A 23805-nucleotide genomic window follows, 5' to 3' on the forward strand; every position below is an offset into this window, starting at 1 on the left:
TTTGTACCCCAAGTGTTCACAAATGGACCCCAACCGTACCCTTTTTTCTGACAATGCATGCACAAAAAATAAAAATCCTCAGATTGTTCTAAAACTGTTTGAGTTTCTTTTTCTGCTCAAAACAAAATAAGATATTTATAAATACTAACTAGTAGCTAATATCTTCCATACATTTGCACCTTACTATGGATATCAGAGGCTACTGATTTTCAACATTTCCAAAATCTCTTGTTTTGTGTTTAGCAGGACAAAAATAGAAACTCATGAAGGCCTGGTATTTTAATTTGAGGGTAAACTATCTGTTTATTCATTTAACCGTCTGCTCTACCAAATGATTGACCATATTTTGACTGTTTTAAATAATGAAAGTCATCTAAAGAATGACTGTTTTAAGTAATGAAAGTCATCTAAAGAATGACTGTTTTAAGTAATGAAAGTCATTTAAAGAATGACTGTTTTAAGTAATGGTATACACGCATTCTTGGTTTACAAAAAAATAATAAAAAATCAATCCTGTTGGACATAATCCTGTTGGACTACTACATTTGATTTTAGTTTTATTGTAAAAAAACAAACAAACAAGAAAACATGTTAAATGAGAATCTGAAATATTTTATGGCATACTTCAAAAAATAAAGATGATTTAGTGTTCAAAAATGTTTTATTTTGATTGTTTTTAAATACATTGATTTACACTTAATATTTTCAGATTTTTCATAGTAAACATATTAATGGTATTTTCCCCATAAACCGACATACCTACCATTGGGTAGAGGTTGATATTTCAGAAATTATTGGATGTGTTGGAAAAAAAATGCATTAAGTATGTTAACTAGCGACATTAGGAGTTAAGAAATGCTATCCAAAAATGTTTTTCTTAGTGGGGCAGTTATTAATAAAGTGCTAATGCAGCTGCATAATATACGGTGTATGATAATATAATCAGATCAACAATCAGTCAGTAAGGTTGTTGAAAAGATTCCCACAGTCTCTTTTTATGCTATAGGCTGTTTGTTCAATTTACTACACACTTTATGCATTTACAGCTTCAGGGATGGTTGACAAAATTGAAAGAATTTTTTTTTAAATCTGGAAGTTTAAGTATTTTGTTGCATTTGCTATTCATGATATTTTCTAAAACTTGTATTGATAAATCCTAAAATAATACAAAAATCTTTAATGTTAAGGAAAAGTTAATAAACTTAATTTAAAAAAAGTTAATAAAAGTTAATAAAAAACATTAAAAAACATTAATTTTAAAAAGAAATCACATTGTTTACAGTGCTTTATGAAAATACAATTTTGCTATTTCATTGATTGTACATATTATATATTTCTTTAAAAATAAAAAAGGTTTCTGGATCTATCTATCTATCTATCTATCTATCTATCTATAGATATAGATAGATCTCTATCTCTCTCTCTCTCTCTCTCTCTCTCTCTCTCTCTCTCTCTCTCTCTCTCCTCTCTCTCTCTCTCTCTCTCTCTCTCTCTCTCTCTATATATATATATATATATATATATATATATATATATATATATATATATAGATCGATATAGATCTCTCTCTCTTAGCTACTGATTAGCTACTGTCATCCTGCACATTATCAGGTAATTGAAGTAGCATGTGTTGTGTTGTTTCTGTTTCTTAAAGCCACAAGAGAATAAACCTTGAAGGCATGCCCGGTTTACAGATCTGACAAGTGCTTTCCACATTACCTCATGCATTAAAGTTTAACACTTCAGGAAGATTGTTTGAACTGGCCATCATTAAACACAATAGGTACAGTAACAGCTCACACTTTTTCCTACATGTAAATCGGATTGGCACATTTGAGCTTCAGCAATAGCATCACAAAAGAATCAACTACTGCACACTCGTGTTTTTGTGTGAGTTTGATAGTCCAAACACCTCTAATCTTACCGAATGTGTCACAGATGAGGGTTTAAGAATACTAAAGAATATTGATGTGGATGTTTAATGGGAAGATTTTACTCTAATTACAATAAACACCTTGGGTTTGTCGTGATCAGTGTCACGTGGAGGCTTTGTGTGAATTGCATTGCATTAGTGGTATTTTCTTAATAATTTTTAACTAATTGTGCCTTGTGCTATACCATTATGGCGTTACAATTAATTATTGTGGTCTAGTTATAAAATAATCATGTCTTGTTTAAAAAGTTCAAGTTAGTTCAAAAGAATCGATTCGTTAAAAAGAATCGGACTCTGCAGCGTTTTCTTCACCCGCCAGAGAGCACTGCTTAGACGCTGTGAATCTGGCTGACTGTGCCTTGCGCTTTATTATTTATGCCGTTAAAATTATTAGTTATGATATAATCGTCGTGTCATGTTTGATAGTTCAAAATAATATATTGGTTAAGAAGAATCGGACGGACCTAAAAGCGTTTTCTCCGAAACACCGTGAATCCGACTGCGCCTTGTGCTAAATCATTGATGGCGCGAAAATAAATTATTGTGATCCAGTTATGGAGTAAGCGTCGTGCCATGTGTAGCAGTTCAAAAGAATCGATTCGTTAAAAAGACTCGGACTCTGCAGCGTTTTCTCCGACCGCCAGAGAGCGCTGATCAACACGCCGTGAACTCTACCGAAGGCCATGTGAACACACAAGAAAACATTTCGTTTATGCTGATAACAAGGTAAGTGAATAAATCTATCAATGTGTGCTTTTAAAGATATTTAAGATACAAAGATGGTAAAATATAGATGACCTAGTAGAGTTTTTTTTCTCACATGAGAAACAGCTGTTTAATGTCGTAAGGTCCACATATTTGAGCTTAAATGTGTTTAAAATAGCAAGTTCTTTGTGGTCATATTTACATTACACACGTTTAAACCCATACTAAACTGAACTACGGTTTTATTATGAAGTAAAAACGTATAGCATGTTTGTTTGTACGAGCCGTTGATTACTATTTGCATAAACAAAGTTTTACTACCAATATAATCATTAAACTATGGTTAATGTAGCAAAACCATGCTATTTATTGATTCATTTGTCTGTTTTTTGGTTTGTTTGTTTGTTTGTTTGTTTGTTTGTTTGTTTAGAGAATGCTTGATACTTGACGTTCGTACAAACATGCAAACAAGTCAATACACATAGAAAAATTAATAATAAATATATTAAAATATTTAAAGTGGTTATATTATTTAAATGTACATATTCTTTATTTCAATATTTGCAAATAAATCTTTAGCTTAGAATGTAAAAAGTTGCTCATGATAGGTAGATAGATAGATAGATAGATAGATAGATAGATAGATAGATAGATAGATAGATAGATATTTAACTTTAGACAGATAGATATTATTTAAATATATACATTAAGTATTTTGCCTAGAATAGAAAAGAATCTCATGCTTTAAAAAGATAGATGGATATATTGATAAATAGATTGATGGATATCTATGTTACAGATAGTTTGATTGCGTGAATGTCGTTATAAATGTAATCTTGCCCTTTGCATCACTGATATTGAACGCACTCAAAATTTGATTGATAGATAGATAGATAGATAGATAGATAGATAGATAGATAGATAGATAGATAGATTACATGATTGTCGATTGATATAGCCTTTTACACTTGGCATCACTGATATTGAAAGCAAAGCACTCAAAATTTGATAGAGGGAAGAAATGAGCGCTCAGATTTCATGCGAGCTGCGATTGGCTTTCGCTGCGATGATTTGATTGGATAGCGCAGGGATGCTGCGCTGCGATTGGCGGAGACGCGCATGCTGGAATAGCACATATGCGCTGGTCTGCAGCGAGGGGCTCATGATCTGGAGTTTGAGTCACAAGAGCCACATCTGCACAGGATTGCACTGAAGGAGTTTTCTTTTTTTAAGGGGCTTTCCAGCAAATGTAAGTCATGATCTCCTTCTGAGGGGCTTATTTTCTTTATCTCCTAATAGTTCCTTGCATCTAATGAAAACATTTTTAAATGATGCATTGATTTCATTAGTTAACTATGTTTTATGTCTCATAAAGCATTCGTTTTTATTTCAGGAGTATCTAAAACTGCTGGACTTCATTTCTGGACTGTCATCATTAGGAATAATGGTAAGCATTTTTCCAAACTATCACCTCTCCACTCTTTTTTGAGAGTTTGTATTTAATTCAAATAGGTAAAGCTGCACCGATTGGGCATCACTGTACGTAATCTGTTGCAAATGATTAGTTGCAGTGAAGAAGTCTTTAAGTGCGTAAGATGGAAAAGTAGCTCATGCTTATAGATGGATAGATAGATATTATTTACATATCCATTAAGTATTTTAATATTTTAAATAAATCTTAAGCTTGGAGTGGAAAAGTAACTCAAGCTTTAAAAAGACAGATAGATAGATAGATAGATAGATAGATAGATAGATAGATAACACGATTTTCGTTATATATTTGATATTGCCTTTTACACTTGGCATCTCTGATTCTTGTCATTGTTTGAGAATAATGGTAAGCATTTGTCCAAAATATCACCTCTTTTTGGGAGTTTTTGGGCATCACTGTACGTAATCTGTTGCAAAGGATTAGTTGCAGTGAAGATTTCTTTAAGCGCTTAAGATGGAAAAGTAGCTCATGCTTGAATAGATAGATGGATATTATTTAAATATATACATTTAGTATTTAAATATTTGTATATAAATCTTTAGCCTAGAATGGAAAAGTAGCTCATGCTTAAAGATCGATAGATAGATAGATAGACAGATTGATAGATAGACGGATAGACAGATAGACAGATAGATAGATAGATAGATAGATAGATAGATAGATAGATAGATTGCATGATTGTCATCATAAATGTGATATTACCTTTTACATAGATAGATTGATAGATAGACTAGAAGCATTACTCTAAAATATCATCTCTTCACACTTCTTGGGAGTTTGTATTTAATTAAAATAGGTAAAGCTGCACTCATTGGGCATCACTGTACGTAATCTGTTGCAAAGGATTAGTTGCAGTGAAGAAATGTCCGTTGTTGAAATTTCAGCATATGGAATGACATCTGCACCTCACGGCAATCTGTGCATTGAAATAATGCCAACACTCACTTGCTGCATGCCGTTATGGCTTTACTCTGGTGTGTTTAGATTTAGAAAATACTCACTTAAGATCTTTAAGGTTTATCAATGTGGGAAGACTTTAAGGTTTATTAATGTTAACACTCACAGTTGTGATGTATGTTGTGTTATTGTGTCAAATTTGCTATTAGAATTTATCCACATCTTCAGCTTTTTGGATAATTTCTCAATTACGTACTACTAAAACATCGCGTGTTGCAGTAATGTTGTTGTTGTGTTAGGAACTGGAACGTAGCCTGTAGTGAATCATTTAAAACAGACCTATGAGATCACATTTTCCCCATTTTCTTGACTATTTGATACGGAGTTCAGTTCAGTCCTGAGTCTAAGAAGCTTGCTTGCAAAAAATGACTCACTTCGTCTATTTCAAATGAGTAAGAGATCACGCTTCCGTTACTTGATTATGATTTGTATGTTTTCGTACATGTGTCTGACAGTATGGATTGAAGGTGTGGTAATTGCTCTTTTGAAAAGATGTTTTCCAGGTGTGGCTACTAACAGGTTTATTCTAACAGATTTTAGATGTGAAGGTGGTAGTCATCCATCCTTTCTGATAGCTGGGCGTGAGTGTGTCCACATAATGCGCATTCATCGGTTGTTAGGTCGCCCTCTATGTAGATTAGAGTGGTTTTTCAGCTCCTCCAGACAAATAGAGCCATGCCCTCTCTAACAGAGCTCCTGCAGGTCCAAGCCTGTCTAAGGAGCACGATTAGCCAATACGAGGAAAACAAAATCAAAGGGAGTGTGACCCAAATTTGAGATGAGATGTCTTATTTAAATATTAATAACAAGTCATAATAAATTGAAATTTTAGTATTAATAATAATAAATTAATAAGAATATACTGTATATATACAAATTGTGTACATCCAAATTGTGTCCTATTATGTATATGCATACTGTATATACATACTACAGGCCTTATGTTGCATAGGTATATATTTTTAAATGCATTGTATGGGTCAAAATTCTGATTTCTTTATATGCCAAAAATCCTAAGTATCCAAAGTAAAAATCATATTTCATGAATATATTTTGTAAATGTAAAAAAAAGCCAAATGATTGATTAGTAATATGCATGCTGAGCACTTCATAAAGACAATCTTCTTAGTATTTAGATTTTGTTGAACCCTCTGATTCTGGACTTTCCAACACAGTTTTTTCAAATGGACCCTAGTTATTTAATACACACTAAGACTAGTGTTGGGTGTAATTAGTAAAAGTAACTAGTTACTGTATTTAGATTACTTTTCCACAGAAAAAGAAAAGTAAGGGATTACTTATCATTTTCAGATGATTTAATTACAGTTACTTATAATGTACTTGTTTAAATACCGTTCATTAATTCAACAGTTCTGGATCATTTAAGAGAAGCAGAGTAATTCATATATCAAGTAGATTGAACATGCCTGAGAAGCTATGAATAGACAGTCAATATATGGTATGCATGAAATATTGTGTCATCGCTTTGAAATGTTTTGTGTTTTAATACATGTATTGTTTACAATATCATTTATAATAAGTGTTTTATAAACATTTTTTTGAATTAAAAGTTTCATTTTTATTGTCTAGGCAGCATTGTATGGGTCAAAATTATTATTTTTTATATGCCAAAAATATTTAGAATATTAAGTAAAGATCATATTTCATGAATATATTTTGTAAATGTAAAAAAAAGCCAAATGATTGATTAGTAATATGCATGCTGAGCACTTCATAAAGACAATCTTCTTAGTATTTAGATGTTGTTGAATCCTCTGATTCTGGACTTTCCAACAAACTTTCCAACACACTGTTTTTCCAAATGAACCCTAGTTATTTAATACACACTAAGACTAGTGTTGGGTGTAATTAGTAAAAGTAACTAGTTACTGTATTTAGATTACTTTTCCACAGAAAAAGAAAAGTAAGGGATTACTTTTCATTTTCAGATGATTTAATTACAGTTACTTATAATGTACTTGTTTAAATACCGTTCATGATATCAACAGTTCTGGATCAATTAAGAGAAGCAGAGTAATTCATATACCAAGTAGATTGAACATGCCTGAGAAGCTATGAATAGACAGTCAATATATGGTATGCATGAAATATTGTGTCATCGCTTTGAAATGTTGTGTTTTGATACATATAATGTTTATAATGTCATTTATAATAAGTGTAACATTTTTATAAAGCCAAAAGGTCCTGTTTGCCTCATATTTAAAGAATTAAAAGTTTCAGTTTTATTGTCTATGTGGCATTGAGTTTTTTTTTTAGATTTATATGTAGAATGTAGGTTTATGCAGTATGTAGCATTGAGATTTATATGAAGTGCATTTATGCGTTGAATTTTACGTTGTGTTGAGTAAATTCATTTAATAACTAAGGTTACTTTTTAGACACAGTAATTTAAATACAGTCTGAATCAAGTAATGAGTATTTATTATTTAATTACTTTTATGAAGTAACTCACCCAACACAAAGACTTGAAATTTAAAATCAAATGCATATTTCATTAAATTACACTGTAAAACATGTTGTTCCACACAATTCCTTCATGTTGTTCCAACACAAATACATTAAATTAACTTAATTGTTTTTACAAATTTAAGTGGATTGAACATAAAACAATCATGTTGTTCCAAAACAAACTCAAAAATTGAGTTGATTCAGCTCATTTTAAATTAGTAGTTTGAACAAGAAGCAGAAATAATTTTTTGAGTGTTTAATCTGACCTTTTCTGTCTCTTTCCAGTTGTGTCTGCAGGAATCGGGCGACTGTCTGCGGGACCAAATGCGCTACATGATGCGCTCCCTGCAGGATCTGAAGCATTTGCGGCGGAGCTGTGTGGCGCCCCCTGTTGGACCCCCAGTCAGACTGCGTGCCTGCAAGCAGCTGATCGCACAGCGAGAACGGCGGGCCCGTTTGAGGATCAGCGACGCCAGCGAGGCCAGCAGTTACGACTCGGCCTGCTGTCTGTCCAGCTCTCTGGAGGAAGAAGAGTCTGCGAGCGACCCATCAGCGGTTAGCTCCCCGAGCAGCGAGCGCAGTCTGGAGTTTGATTCGGGATACTCTGAGGCTTCCTGGCAGGATGAAGGAGTCGTGTTACGACGCACTAAAAACATTCGTGTATCCTCCACTGCATGTCTCCGCACTAACCAGCTCTCAAACACTCGAGTGCGTCCTAAATCCACCTCCGATGCTTGCCTGGAAAGTTGGACGTCGTTCGAGACTGCAAGTGACCCCGAGGACTGGACTACATCACTGCTCACCCGCGGGCGAAACCGGCAGCCGCTTGTTCTGGGAGACAACAGCTTTGCAGATCTCATTCACAACTGGATGGACTTGCCAGAATGTCCAGAACAGACTGAACTAAAGCACAGTTCTGGACGCAGTTTTGCAAAAGACTTCTTGGTAAACGTCAAACGGAGGATAGCCGGGTTTTCCAGGAGTGCCGACGGACGAAGAAAGTCATCAGATGTCACGAAGTTGAGCAAATCCATTGTGCCCACCAAACGACTCTCGTGCCAAATTGATGTACAGCACAAAATGCCGTTCTTCTATAAATCTCACACGGGTCTGAATGAACTGGACACAGATTACTACCAGTTTTCGGCACTCATGAAGTCTGGAAGTAGAACACCCATTGTCTGTAATGACATTATTGGATACATATGACTTCAGTTGGGTCATTAAAGACTGAATGGACACAATCTCCACACTGTAAACAAATATCTGTGAATTGACAGTTTTTTGTATTTTGTGATTCATGTTTTTTTCACTTATTTAGGTTTTTGAATTGCATTATGGGAGCTTGATCTTTCCTCCAAAAGCTTTTGATGTAGAAACATTGGCATTTTTTAATAGTTTGAAGCAGGGTTGGGTCGATCGCAGATGGCCGATAGACATCACGATGCTGAGCCGGGATCGCGATCCTCCACCCTCAACACAGCAGCAACCTGCTCACGAAAAATACACACCTAGGCCCCGTTTACATTAATACATCTTAGTTTTAAAATGGCATTTTAGAACGAAAACAATCCAAATCCACAGTGGTGTTTCACATAGCTCTTCTGAAAAGATCTCCATCCACACTATACTGCTGAAAACGCACATCACGTGACCACACACACTCTGGCATGCGCTGCAGCATAAACACACATCTGAGCTCCAGGCAGTCAGAGGGTGCTTTGAGCATAAAACCCCAAGAGCAGTGCATGTCGGACAGTTTATCAAGGATGTACCGCTGGATCGTGTCTCACTATAGTTGTTAAACCTGATATTTAATTCATCTTGTCTCTATCTGACGTTTTTTTTTTATCTATCAGGTAACATGTCACAGTGTCAGTACACTGCTTCAATCTTTTGCTTTTGCTTTACTTAGTAATTTTAGCGAAAACCTCAGATGCTGTCGGTTGGTTCAAGTTGGTTATGCACCTTTTTTACTAACCAAGTTTGTCGACGCCATTATAACATCACAGATCACTCTGCCTATTCATGCCAGAGTCCCACGGAAAAAGTGATTGACAGGTGGTAATTTGTGTGTAATTTATCTTTATTAATTTATGATTTGGTTGTGCGTAAAACAAAGACCATGCGGGTCAGATAGTTGAAACGGTAGGTTACAAATAATAAATTCGTTATAAAGGAATGAATTATTCATAAATAATTAATTCACCACCGCATACGACGACGATGCCATTGTCCATTACAATGTTTCACATTAGACATCGTACAATGCCAAACTGGTCGACATCACCCAAGCCTAGTTTGAAGTGTTATATCATCTGGGTTGGTGTTATAAAATACGGTCCAAAAGCCTGGTAATAAGCTGCCAGTACATTTTCTGTTATATAACAAATTTAGTTCTATATATTATTTCTTAAAAAATATCTTGTCTCAAACAGCTGAAATGTCAATAAAAGTCACTCTGTAAAAACTGTAGAGTTGAATTTTCAACATCAAAAGTCGACTGAGTAGAGATCAACATCCCATAATGCAATTCACAACCGTAAATAAACAGAAAACACCTGTGAGTCACAAAATGTGGAATGTGGTTATTTACCAGATATTTATTACAGCGCTGGAGAGACTAATTATTTTTTTCATAAGAAGATCTGATTGTGATACTCTGTAAAATGCACAAAAATAAAATGTTAAAAATACAATTTACAAGTCAAATTGGTTGTTGCTTGGCTCATGGTGGTGGACTAATTCATCTCAATGAATGACACAAAGCTCAGAATGAGACTAATGTGGCTAAAATTACTCTAAAATTAAATGAAGGGATAATGCTCTCTCAGCTAGTCATTATCGCAAAATAAACCCAGACAGGCTGAACAGTGCCTAGATATGAAGTCAAGGGCTCTTATATCACCCTGAAGGAGTTTCTTTTCTGATAACAACTCCATGAATGTACGTTATCTTGCTTGTGCCTGAATTTACACATTAATATGTGACTCTTAAACTTTCGATTCAGTAAGATCAAAGAAAATCAGTAAACATGCATATATATGTATTTAAAAATATATACTTGTATAGAGAACACATTAAATTATCAAAAGAGACAGCAATGAATTCCTAAAATTGCAATACATGATTTTTTTCTGTGCTTTTCCCATAGAATTTCAAAGTACATATTTCTAAAAAATGTAAAGCATCTCTACTATTTTTGCATTGATAATAATAACAAGTGTTTTTGAGCAGCAAATCAGCATATTAGAATGATTTATGAAGGATCACATGACAAAAAACTTTTAAAATATACAGTTAGTTCCATAAATATTTGGACATCAACACAATTCTAACATTTTTGGCTCTATACACCAACACAATGGATTGGAAATGAAACTTTAACTGCAGACTGTCAGCTTTAATTTGAGGGTATTTACATCCAAATCAGGTGAATGGTGTAGGAAATACAACAGTTTGCATATGTGCTTCCCACTTGTTAAGGGTCCAAAAGTAATTAGGTGTGTGTTATTCCCTCATTATCCCAATTACAATGAGCAGATAAAAGGTCCAGAGTTCATTTCAAGTGTGCTATTTGCATTTGGAATATGTTGCTGTCAACTCTCAAGATGAGATCCAAAGAGCTGTCACTATCAGTCAAGCAAGCCATCATTAGGCTGAAAAAATAAAACAAACCCATCAGAGAGATAGCAAAAACATCAGACATGGCCAAAACAACTGTTTGGAACATTCTTAAAAGAAAGAATGCACCAGTGAGCTCAGCAACACCAAAAGACCTAGAAGACCACGGACACAACTATGGTGGACAACAGAAGAATTCTTTCCCTGGTGAAGAAAACACTGTTCACAACAGTTGGCTAGATCCAGAACAGGATATATACAGTTATCCATAACTGTATATAAATATTATACTTTATTTATTACTTTTATGTATATATTTAATATATCTCAGGATTAATTACATTTTAAAATATATATTTTATTATACATTTTTAAAATGCATTGTTTGTTCGTGGTAGAATGTGCTATGCCTGCACACAGTTTTATCCTTTAACCAGTTTCAGTTACTATAAACAGCTGACATTATTTTTATCAGCTTACAGCAGCGGTCAGGAACATGGCGTTCCTTAGACTACAAGTTCTAGCTTTTTGGCGTCTCTGGAGAGGAAAAATGAGTTGAGCAAAAAGCTCTTTAGTTGAGGCTGTATCAACACAAATATCTCAGGTGGCCCCAGCAGCTTGAGTTAAATGAGGTAACCCTGCTTGCGTCCCTTTACGACCACATGGGGAAAAATGCACAGCAGCTGTTTAGAAGCTGAAGACGTTGACTTTAGCTTCATTAGGCTTTACAGTGGCTCAGTTATCAGGCTAATGCACCCAGCAGCTCCGCAATTTGTCTGCTTTTAAAGACTTATTAATCATTTTTGCTTTGTTTGAAAGACGTGCAGTCACAGATGGTGACCACAAAGTCATAAAATCAAACACACACACACACACACACACACACACACACACACAGTGAAAGTAGTTCTCATAGTATGACGTCAGAATTAATGAATCGAGATTAGCGAGATAATAGCAGGATTTAATGACTAATGCATCCCACTTCATATCTGATATATGGCCATATAAGCAAATTAAATATATTAAATGCAATGTCATATTTGGATTTCACATATGCAAAACATACAATGTGTATGGAAAGTATTCTTACACCCTCAAATTTTTCACTCTTTGTTATTGCAGCCATTTGCTAAAATCATTTAAGTAAAAAAAACAGAATTGTTTACATTTTTGCAGATTTATTAAGAAAGAAAAATGGAAATATCACATGGTCCTAGTATTCAGACTCTTTGCTCAGTATTTAGTAGTCTTTTTGAGAGATGCAACAAGTTTTTCACATCCTCTGCCATTCCTCCTTGCAGATCAACTCCAGCTCTGTCAGGTTGGATGGTAAACATTGTTGGACAGCCATTTTTAGGTCTCTTCAGAGATACTCAATTGGGTTTAAGTCAGGGCACTGGCTGGGCCATTCAAGAACAGTCACTGAGTTGTTGTGAAGCCACTCCTTCGTTATTTTAACTGTGTGCTTAGGGCACAGCTAAAAAATCAAGGGGGTCCGAATACTTTCCGTACCCACTGTATATTAGCTTTACCCATATATATGTGTTCCTATGGGTGACGCAGTGGTGCAGTAGGTAGTGCTGTCGCACAGCAAGAAGGTCGCTGGTTCGAACCTCGGCTGGGGTTTCTGTGTGGAGTTTGTAGATTCTCCCTGCGTTCACGTGGGTTTCCTCCGGGCGCTCCGGTTTCCCCCACAGTCCAAAGACATGTGGTATAGGTGAATTGGGTAGGCTAAATTGTCCGTAGTGTATGAGTGTAAATGTGTGTATGGATGTTTCCCAGGTATGGGTTGCAGCTGGAAGGATGTACTAAGCCGAAAAGAAAAGGAGAAGGTCGCTGGTTCGAGTCCTTTCTGGGTCAGTTGGCATTTCTGTGTGGAGTTTGCTTGTTCTCCCTGTGTTGGTGTGGGTTTCATCCGGGTGCTCCGGTTTCCCCCACAGTTCAAAGACATGCGCTGTAGGTGAATTGAATAAACTAAAATGGCCGAAGTGTATGTGTGTGAATGCGTGAGTGTATGAATGTTTCTCAGTACTGGGTTGCGGCTGGAAGGGCACCCGCTTTGAAAAAACATATGCTGGATAAGTTGGCGGCTCATTCTGCTGTGGCGACCTCTGATGAATAAAGGGACTAAGCGGAAGAAAAATAAACGAGTGTATGAAATTCAAATATGAACTTGAATGTAATATACACTCTAGAAAATTATGTTTACTGTGTGTTCAAACTACTTACTGTATATAAATGAGCTAAAACAACACAATTCTTGAAGTTTTTTGGGGGGAAACAACTGAATTGTTTTATGTTCAATCCACTTAAATGTCTAAAAACTAATAAGTTAGCTTTAACTCCTTCATGTTGCCCCAACACAAATCGATTGTGTGGAACCCAGCGTTTTTTACAGTGTATGTATTATTTATATTTTCCATGTAATTTCTATAAGAGATAACGGCTTTATATGTTCATGCTCCTAGTGTTGCAACTTATATCAATACTGACTTTGGATCAGCCAAACAAGCGTAATCTGTAAGATGAGAGAGGGAAATACTCAGTGTCTTGTTTATCTTGCTCTTGGGAAAAAGTGAAGTGAATTAATGCACCAGTGAAATCAGGCCTTATCCCTAAACAGTCTTAAGTTACTGTGCTAATAAAAATAACTATATTTAAAGCTTTTTCTTTTTCCATTGAGGTTACATGGAACAGATGGACAGAGTTGTCGGTGTGCAAGTGGAAACAGGGGATTGCACTTAAAGCTTCGAGGAATAACAGCCAATGTGCGTCTTGTCAGACGTTTTAAAATATCCAGGAGCCTCGTGCCTCACTTCTTGGAGACAATTCAGACAATGTGACTTCAATATAAGTGCAGAATTATTCAAATAATAGCACCAGACAAACTTTTATTGTAAGTCTCTGCATCAAAAAAGCAACTGTATTTAGTAGAGATCAAAATTAGAGAACGATCTATTTTTTTTTTTTTTTATTTAGAGGTCACCGGTTAATCCACATGTCAGACTGTCAGTTGTCATAATGTCAGACTGAACGACAATTAAGATACATCAAACAAATACATGCAATACTTAATCTGGAGTTTGAAGTCATTAATTCAGGACCTGTTCGTAACTCTTGTGTTCTGAAATGACGCCTCACAGTAAACTTTTGCTCACAATGTGCCTTAATAATGAATCTAAACAAAAAAGCAGTTTTGACATTTTCCTGAGGTGGTTTGCAGCTATACTGATTGCATTATCAGATTCATTGAAGATCGAAAAATTTGAGGGCAACAGCAGTTAAGCTGTCGGTGAACTTATCAAACCAATGATCTTGATGAATTGTGACTGAAACCACCAACACAAGCTCATAGTGCATACGTACCCCTGTCTATTTCTGGAGAGCGCAAATTATGTAGCCAGAGGTACGTATGGCTGCATTTCATCCTTAAAATAAACACTCGTTATCTGTTCCTTTTAGCGCTACCAGCTGACCGCTGACCTCCATATGGACGGCTTTTCCAGTGTTACCAGTTTGCCCAGTAGCTCGCCACGTACGCCTATGAACTTGGGATGCAGAGCTGAGTTGACCACGCTGACGAGGTTCGACTCTGGTGAAGAAACCAGGTAAAACAAAAGCTAAATAAATATATAAATAAACAACAGGCTGAAAACGTGGTGAATTTACACAACCACGACTGCTTTCCTTTTTCTAGATTGCTTTTGAAAACACTATCGGTTGGGTTTTGGGAAGGGGGTGGGTGGGTGAGTCGGTCAGTTGACAGCAAGCTGGCCTGGATGACTGAAGTGTATATTGCGCCCTTTGGTGGATTTATGCGAGAAGAGGACACGTGAGAGAAATTTGAGATCGTCAGAAATCGTACAGCCTGGGTTAGAAACCACATAGTGTGAGCCAGGCTTTAGTCCTATTTGGAATTATCCTAAAACCTGGCTTACACTGTGCTATTTTCACCATGAATTGATCATCTGAGTAAAATTTGCGAAATCCAAAAAGATGAAATGATATAATCTGGGGTCTTTGACATGCACTGTGAAAATCGGTGGGTTCCACACAAGGATTTGTCTTCATAAACTTGCAAAGAAACATACTCAGAGCAACTTATTTTACTCTACAAGGCTGAGGCACATATTTCCAACGAGCCTGGGCTGTTTATTTAGCTGTAAAGGCTGAAATGTGAAATGTTAGTTCTGTAAGATTCCTCACATGTGTGGAAAGCTCCATGTTTACCTGCTGTGTTTGAAAGCTCTAGAGCAAAAGCAAGCATTGAATGTGTGCTTGGTTTTACAGAGCGTAAGTGTGTGCGGAGTGTGTTAACTGAAGTAAACATATAAGTGTGTGAGAGGCCAGATGTCATTTGAACTCAGAGCGGACATAAAGAGACAGAATCAGCACCTCTGTCTGTGTAGGCAAACACTGCTGAAAAACTCCCAGTTCCTGCGCACATACATCTTAACAACTGCACATGACTACCATCGTCACTGTGTGTTTACTACAGTGCAATCACTGATCGCTGCCTGTCGTCCTACCCATAATCCTTTGCATTGTACAGTTACACGCCAAAACATTATGGCCATTATTTCACATTAAAGTATTATAGCAATCAAAAGCAATTAACGTGTCTAATGTTTCAAATAACTCTTGAGATTTAAAAAAATAATTAAAATATGCGTGAAAGAATGTTTTTAGTGTAACATATTTGTGTAAAAATGAAACAACATGCTCATTCTGACCTGTACTGATTAGAATATATAAAAACATATGTTTACACTTCTCACAAATCTTTTTTGAATTATTTATATTTTTAAGCTATACAATTTTAAATTTGTGCATACATTAGTTTAGTCAGTACTGAAGTCAAAACTGGAGGAAACCTATAACATCTATAACAGTCCAAAAATTAGTTTATTTATTACTCATTTATATGCTATAAATTATATGACTCCCATGAGTTTGGAGGACTGCATCCATACATCTCTGCAATGACTCAAATAATTTATTAATAAAGTCATCTGGAATGGCAAAGAAAGCGTTCTTGCAGGACTCCCAGAGTTTATCAAGAGTCTTTGGATTCATCTTCAATACCTCCTCCTTCATCTTACCCCAGACATGCTCAATAATGTTCATGTCTAATGATTGGGCTGGCCAATCCTGGAGCACCTTGACCTTCCTTGCTTTCAGGAACTTTGATGTGGAGGTTAAAGTATGAGAAGGAGCGCTATCCTGCTGAAGAATTTGCCCTCTCCTGTGGTTTGTGATGTAACGGGCAGCACAAATGTCTTGATACCTCAGGCTGTTGGTGTTGCCTTCCACTCTGCAGATCTCTCGCACGCCCCCATACTGAATGTAACTCCAAACCATGATTTTTCCTTTACCAAACTTGACTGATTTCTGTGAAAATCTTGGGTCCATGCGGGTTCCAATAGGTCTTCTGCAGTATTTGTGATGATTGGGATGCAGTTCAACAGATGATTCAAGTAAATAACAGGGTGAGAATGTGGTAAAATTTAAAAATGTGGTAAAAATAAGGTGAGGGCTTTTCTTTTTCTGGATTGCATTTAAAACTGTCGGTTGGGTTTAGGGAAGGGGGTGGACGGGTCAATCTGTGTTTTTGAAAACACTATTAGTTGGGTTTAGGGAAGGATGAGGGTGGGTCAGTCGATCGGTCAGTCTGTGAATAAGTCAGTCAACATCGGCCTCTGGTGGATTTATGTGAGAACAGCAGGCGCAAACGGCACTCGTAAGAGAAATTTCGGTGTACTCATTTATGTTGAGCACTGTGTCAGAGGTTATTTGGCAAATGCATCTCCATCTCACATTATTCACATTAACCCTACTTCGCACATGTTCAAAACCACCTCAAGGGTACTTAAATTTTATTGCATTTTTTGGAAAATAAAGGGATTTTTACTCAACATTTCCATCACTCACATTTTATTTAACATTTCCATCACTCACACTTTATTTGACATTTCAATCACTCGCGTCTCATGCGATACTTCAAAATGCGCTTTAACACACTTTGAACACATACCACTAAAATGAGGTCTAACACTTGTGACAGTATACCACACAATATTCTCTATATTTTGATGAATAATGTAAATATATCAGTATATATATATATATATATATATATATATATATATATATATATTTAAGTGAGATGGACAAGCATTCAAGAGATCATGTGACACATTCCTGCCAACAGCCCCAGCAAACAGCATTTCAGCAACATCTGATTGACACCATCATGCCACTTTTAGGCTGATGTCCAAGTGTTAACGCCTGTGTCAATGAGGCAGTTGACCTCTAATGGCCGGAACAATTAAACACTTTGCATATTAAGAGTCTACCCGCCTGTACAATTGAAATAACCCATTTGGATTTGGATTAGCTGGATTATGAACTATCAAACAGATTAAGAGAAGTAAAAGCAAGCGCAGACACAAAAGGAAGTGTGTCTAATTATAATTTAACTGTTATAATATACACTTCGCATGAAAAATAAGCCTTAAGACTGTTGTGATGCACGGAAGAAATGTTGCCAAACCCTTTGGAGGAAGGTTTAGATGTTTCCAAAGAACGTGACTGGCAAAATAGGGTGAATTAAAAGCTAGGAAGGAAACGTGTTCAGACTCGCCAGCTAATGTGTATTGTGTGTGTATGCGCTGGCTATGATTCTTCAAAAGAAAAACCTCCTCTTATTGTGTGTGTGTGTGTGCCTCTCATTAAAAGCAGAGTTCACCTACTGAATTAGGATCCCGGTCTATTATACTAGACAGTCAACCAGTCGCTAATGGTCTGGCAATGTCAGGAAAATGTTAATGCACACATTAGCGCTTTGTGTGTGTGTATGTGCATGTGTGTGTCCAGATGTGTACATTACTCCCTCTACTTGCTGCTCTAATTAGACACCATTGCAATTGGACTCACTCGAATTAGACATTTCTATATAAAAGCCTTCAAAACGCACACACGCACACACACACACACACACACACACACACACACACACACACACACACACACACACACACACACTTCTGTATGTTCATATTAGTGAGATGTGGGCTACATTTTTGAAGGAAGTACACTGCAATTATGCTATTATATTGAGAGCTGTAATGCAGCATGGAGGGAACTGAAATGTGCGCAGACGGACATGATAGAAATGTGTGCATGCTGCCTATATTTCATGTAAAAACACACATTTTACTTTGGCAAAAAATTAAGTAGAATTATGCAACTATTAATGATTTAAATCCCCAAAATCTGTCGATGACACTGGAGAACAAGATCTGTTTTAAGGCATTCTCTGTGTGTTTTATTCATGCGTTGGTAATTGTTCATTTTTACAGTATTATGAGTGCCTGTTTCAGTATTGTATTAGGTAATATAGTATATTTTGTATGCTTATTATGTTTTGTTGACCAATTTTTATGCTCAATATTTTATTCGGCTACATTGTGAAAGCTTCTAACTAACCTGCTTCGTGTTGATTTTTGGTAACACTTTATTTTGATGGTCCATTTGAGTATTAGTAGACTGTCTGCTTAATATCTGTTGATACTGCTCCTTCAACAAACATTTAACTGACTATATGAATCTTTGCAAGTACGTCAATTTACACTAAACCTAACCCCAACCTAACAGTCTAGTTTTAATCTAATGAGAATTTGGTAATCTGTTGATGCAATGTAACAAACGGACCATCAAAATAAAGTGTGTCCTGATTTTTTATTTTTGATGTTCATTCTGCTTCAGTCTTGGGCTCATACAGCAGGGACAATAAGTATTGAACACCTTTTTTCTCAGAAAACATATTTCTAGAGGTGCTGTTGACTTGAATATTTCCCCAGATGTTGGTAACAACCAAAGAAATCAACCCAGGCTCATTCCAAAAACGTAGTCCCGAGGACGTTAGTTTTTTAAGCGAATGCTGCGGGGCGGTATGACGCCGTTCCTTTTAGCGCTCGCCGGCTGACCGCTTACCTTCGTGTGGAGGGCTTTCCCACCGCAACCAGTTTGTCCGGTTAGCTCGTCCTGTGCGTCGGCAGACTCGAGACACAGAGAGGAGCTTACCTTGACGACGACTACCGGGTTCGAGTCCAGGGAAGAGCGGTTCCAGAAATCAGGTAAGACTAAAACAGAATCCAAGAAATAAAGCGAAGAGGTTCATAACAGGGTGAGAATGTGGTAAAATCCGAAAACGTTGTAAAAAAAAAAATCGGACGAGGGCTTTTTCCGGACAGCTTTTGTAAATCGTTGGTTGGGTTTAGGGCGGACGGGTCAATCTGTAAAAATGGTTGGGTTCGGGGAAGGAGGAGGGTGGGTCGGCTGGCTGGCCGATTGGACGGTTGCCCAGTCAATCATTCAGCCAATCGGACAGACAGACGTTCGTTCGACAGAATGAGCCTGGGTTGCAAGAATTCCATATATGCAAAAAAATAAATCTAATTAGTTGACAAATTAAGTTATGTGTTGTAAAATGAACACATGAAGAAAGGAGGTGTAGAATGGCAGTGAAAGCCCAGACAGCAGCTGAAATCTCTCAATAGTTCTTCAGCAACCCTCTGCCCTTCCTCAGTGTAAATAAATATTCGCTGCTTCAGTCCAACATCTACATTATTAGGGTGATGAAGATGAAATCAGGGTGGGCATTTCAGCAAGACAATGACCCAAAACACAGCCAAGGAAACTCTCAAATACTTTCAGAGAAAAAAAATAAAGCTGTAGAATGGCCTAGCCAATCACCTGACTTGAATCCAATAGAAAATACAAAATAAAGATCTGATTTGATAGTCGAGACCCACAGAACCATCAAGATTTTTACACTCTGTTGAAGTCTGAGCAATGCATGACTTCATTCTCCATGTGAGAGGCGTCTTTAAGCTGCCATCACCAGAAAAAGCCTTTTATTTAAATTGTTTAATGTATTTCAGTAGTTCAGTACTTACTCCTTGTGTCATTTCATTGTTATTACACGACTAATTTTTCAGATTTTTTTTGTTTTATGTTTATGTTTGTATTGTTTTGGTTTTTACCAAAATCTGGTTCAATCCATCAACAGCTCCTTTAGAAATATTATTCCCAGGAAAAAACATGATGTGTTCAATACTTATTTTCCCTGCTGTGCACAGCTAGTCATCAGCCAATTTTCAAACCCAGGTGAATGTGATGAATGCCCATCCCTCTGCAGGACCTCTGGGTAAACATAGTGGATTGTGGGTAAACAAGAATCAGTCAAGAAGAAGACCAAAGCTGTCACTCTGAGGTCAATCCCTCCCCTTCTACCTTAAAAGAACATTTATTTGCTGGATTTGAAAAAAGCCATAATTGCTCTTCTTGGCAATTTATTCCGTCATTTAGGTAAAGTATGACTCCTTAACTGATCACATTTACCACAATAACGGTCACAATATCGAGTCTGTTTTATGTCAGAGCAGCTCTTCTGCATTTCTCCATTGAAGATCAATCTGGACCCACATCTGTAGCCTTACATGGAACTTCATGGGAAAAAAGCATGAAGCAACAGCAAATCCCAAGAGGCTTTGCAGCGTTGCTCATGAGTTCTCATGGTCATGAGGAAGGCCAAACATGGCCCTCAGGGTCACAGGCCGCTTTCCTCCGCTGGCCAAACATGATCTTTCACAGGCCAATAATAAATTGTTAAACACTAAGACAGACTGGGCTATGAAGTTGTAATACTCAAAATCCATGGTTTATTTTTCTTCCCTTTGAGAATGTAAATCTGGGTCAGGGTTGATCTGCGGGGTTAACTGTGTGAATGTTGCTTTGTTTTAATTCGCAATCGTGAGCGGAAAAGAGTTTGGTGTGCTGTTTCAGATCAGCCTTACCTAATTGTCAGAGTATGATCAATGATAAAGACATTAGTGGAGAGTAAATCTTCAAAAGTGTCTAAAACGTCAAGGATAGGCCCATGCCTCTAATCTCTGGTTTTATAAATAGTTTGGAGAATTTCATTTTTCACGTTTTGAAAATCAACGTTGGTTGTTTTTGTCCTTCAGGCCATCCAATGTCATTTTTTTCTTCTTCAGTAGAACGTTATAAATGATTTTAGCTGAAACTGTGGTACTGGTGCTTCATAAAATGCAAGTTACCAAGGCTCTTGGTAATACATTGAAGTATCTGAGCAAAACATGTCAAATTATTTACAACATCAAAAACAAGGAGCTTAGAAAGAACTAGATAGATATAGGCCTAATGATAGATAGATGAAGAGACATAAACGTAAAATATGCCCAATCTCAATCTGGAAGACATTTTAAAATGTTTGTATATTAATCTTTTTTATCGATAATAGATCAATAAGAAATAGCTTATTGTCTCTATTGTAATGGAATTTATTTCTGCCGTAGCTAAAAACATTTTAGAAAAGGCACAGGGCATCCACATGACATCAAATTGATGTTGTACCTCAACGTCGTAGGGAGGTTGCATTTTGTTTGGAAATAAAAACTGTCAATGTCCAACGTCAAACATAAAATCAAGCAAATATCAATGTCTAATGATGTTACAGCTTGACGTTGTGTGGACATTACTATTTTGGTTTTGGTTGCTATACCTGGTGAATAAATGTTAGTATTTGACATCAATATGATGTTGGCTTAAGATGTTGGCTCAAAGTTGGATTTTGGTCACTTTCCAACTCAACCTAAAAACAACCAAATAACTTTGTCCTTACACGCTGGCTAGACATTGAATTTTAGTCACCTGACATCACAACCTAAATCTAACCTAATAGTAACGTCTTATAGCATTGTGTCCCTGCTGGGCATTGACAAACCCGAATCATTAATTAGCTGTTTAATAATTAATTTTTAGTTAATGAAATTAAATAAACTGCACCTTATTGTGTAAAGCCCTTAATGGTTAATTGGAAAAATGACCAATCAACATTTCTTCCCCAAGTTGTCTTTCTACAGCAACCCACACGGTATTCTTACTTTCTAAAATGTTTTTAGGAGCTGTTAATGTGCAGGTAACTTTTGTGAGACTCACATAACTAACAGGAAATACACCGTTCTGACAATGTTTGGATTTTCTCAGATAGAAAATTAGATTTCATACAAATTACCCACCTTCATTGCTAATCTTTGGCAGTATATTGAGCTATTGTACTTTAAGTTGTGTTTGTTGTTGTGGATAGCTTTTCTGTTGACTTGATGTGCGAAAAACACAGTCGTTGATGGTGGTACCTTGTTCTATACCATACTATTTATTATTTGTAATGCAGTACATCAGTTACTATACAGTCATGTGTGATTACTGATAAATGTTAAGGCTGAAAGTCTTATTTGTGGTGGCTGAGGCAGATAAAGTGTCTTATATTTCCTGTTGTGTCACAGTAAAGACAGATGATCATCCGTTGCCAAAAGTTAGGTCAAGTGATGATGTTTTCCCTCTTTTTTTTAATACAGAAAGAAAATAACACTGGATAAGCTGTACGATGAATTAGAACAGAAGTCAGCTCCGTTCTGTTGCTTCTTTTTTAAGGTTTGTTTTTGAGCAAACTCTTTTGTAACTTACTGCATTTGCTTTAACTTATGCGTGTCATCCGAAAGTGAACTTTGTTATTTAAGAGATCAACTCTTCTGTGGAAATGTGTGTGTGGGTCTGTGTGTGTGTGTGTGTGTGTAGCAGAAGCCTTCAGGGTGTTCCTCATTACAAATCCAGAATGGCAATCTTGTGGAGTCACGTTCGCTGAATCAGTATCAGGCATGATCTGAATTTGCTGTGGTTCAAAGGAGGAAAAGAGGGAAAAACTTGGAGCACTTTGGCCTTTGGATGCAGAGATGCATCTAATTAAACAGAAAAATAGAGTAGGATAGAAACAAATGCGCACCCCTGGACACTGTTCAGTTTCTTTGTCTTGTTTTATTGGATTTCATTTTTGTAAGTTTCGTAAATGTTCCTGCCTGCTTTTTATTAGACCTAAAAACTAAACTACTAAACTTTTGGCTAAACTAAACATTTACAAATGCATATTGTAAAGCAGAACAATACTATATATTTGGTTTTCTTGTCAAATGTTTGTTCATTACTACACTACCTGACAAAAGTCTTGTCGTTGATCCCAGTTGTAAGAGTAAAATAATAATTTGACGACTAGTTTATCATTTGTAACAGCCTGAAGTCAAGACATTTGTGCTGCCCATTACATTACAAACCACAGGAGAGGGCAAATTCTTCAGCAGGATAGCGCTCCTTCTCATACTTCAGCCTCCACATCAAAGCTCCTGAAAGCAAAGAAGGTCAAGGTGCTCCAGGATTGGCCAGCCCAGTCACCAGAAGTGAACATTATTGAGCATGTCTGGGGTAAGATGGAGGCATTAAAGATGTATCCAAAGAATCTTGATATTCTCTGGTCCTGCAAGAACGCTTTTTTTGCCATTCCAGATGACTTCATTAATAAGTTATTTGAGTCATTGCAGAGATGTATGGATGCCGTCCTCCAAGCTCATGGGAGTCATACACAATATTGATTCTTTTTCCATTGCACTATGACTTTATATTCTCTACTGTACATTATTTCTGTTAAGTGACAAGACTTTTGTCTAAGCAAAGTCAGACCCTACTGTCCTCATTAAAGAATTAA

At 36.5% G+C, this 23805-nt stretch overlaps 1 protein-coding gene across 1 annotated transcript; it reads left to right on the top strand.

The window, feature by feature from the left end:
- Window positions 1–3778: 3778 nt before the first annotated feature.
- On the top strand, window positions 3779–10255 carry inka1a (inka box actin regulator 1a). Its single transcript, XM_056468605.1, has 3 exons — window positions 3779–3887; window positions 4032–4085; window positions 7842–10255. The coding sequence occupies exons 2-3, from the start codon at window positions 4083–4085 to the stop codon at window positions 8763–8765; spliced, it is 927 nt and encodes a 308-aa protein (XP_056324580.1). The 5' UTR covers window positions 3779–3887; window positions 4032–4082; the 3' UTR covers window positions 8766–10255.
- Window positions 10256–23805: the final 13550 nt, after the last annotated feature.

Source organism: Danio aesculapii, chromosome 11 (assembly GCF_903798145.1).
Source record: "Danio aesculapii chromosome 11, fDanAes4.1, whole genome shotgun sequence".
In the NCBI taxonomy this organism is placed as follows: Eukaryota; Metazoa; Chordata; class Actinopteri; order Cypriniformes; family Danionidae; genus Danio; species Danio aesculapii.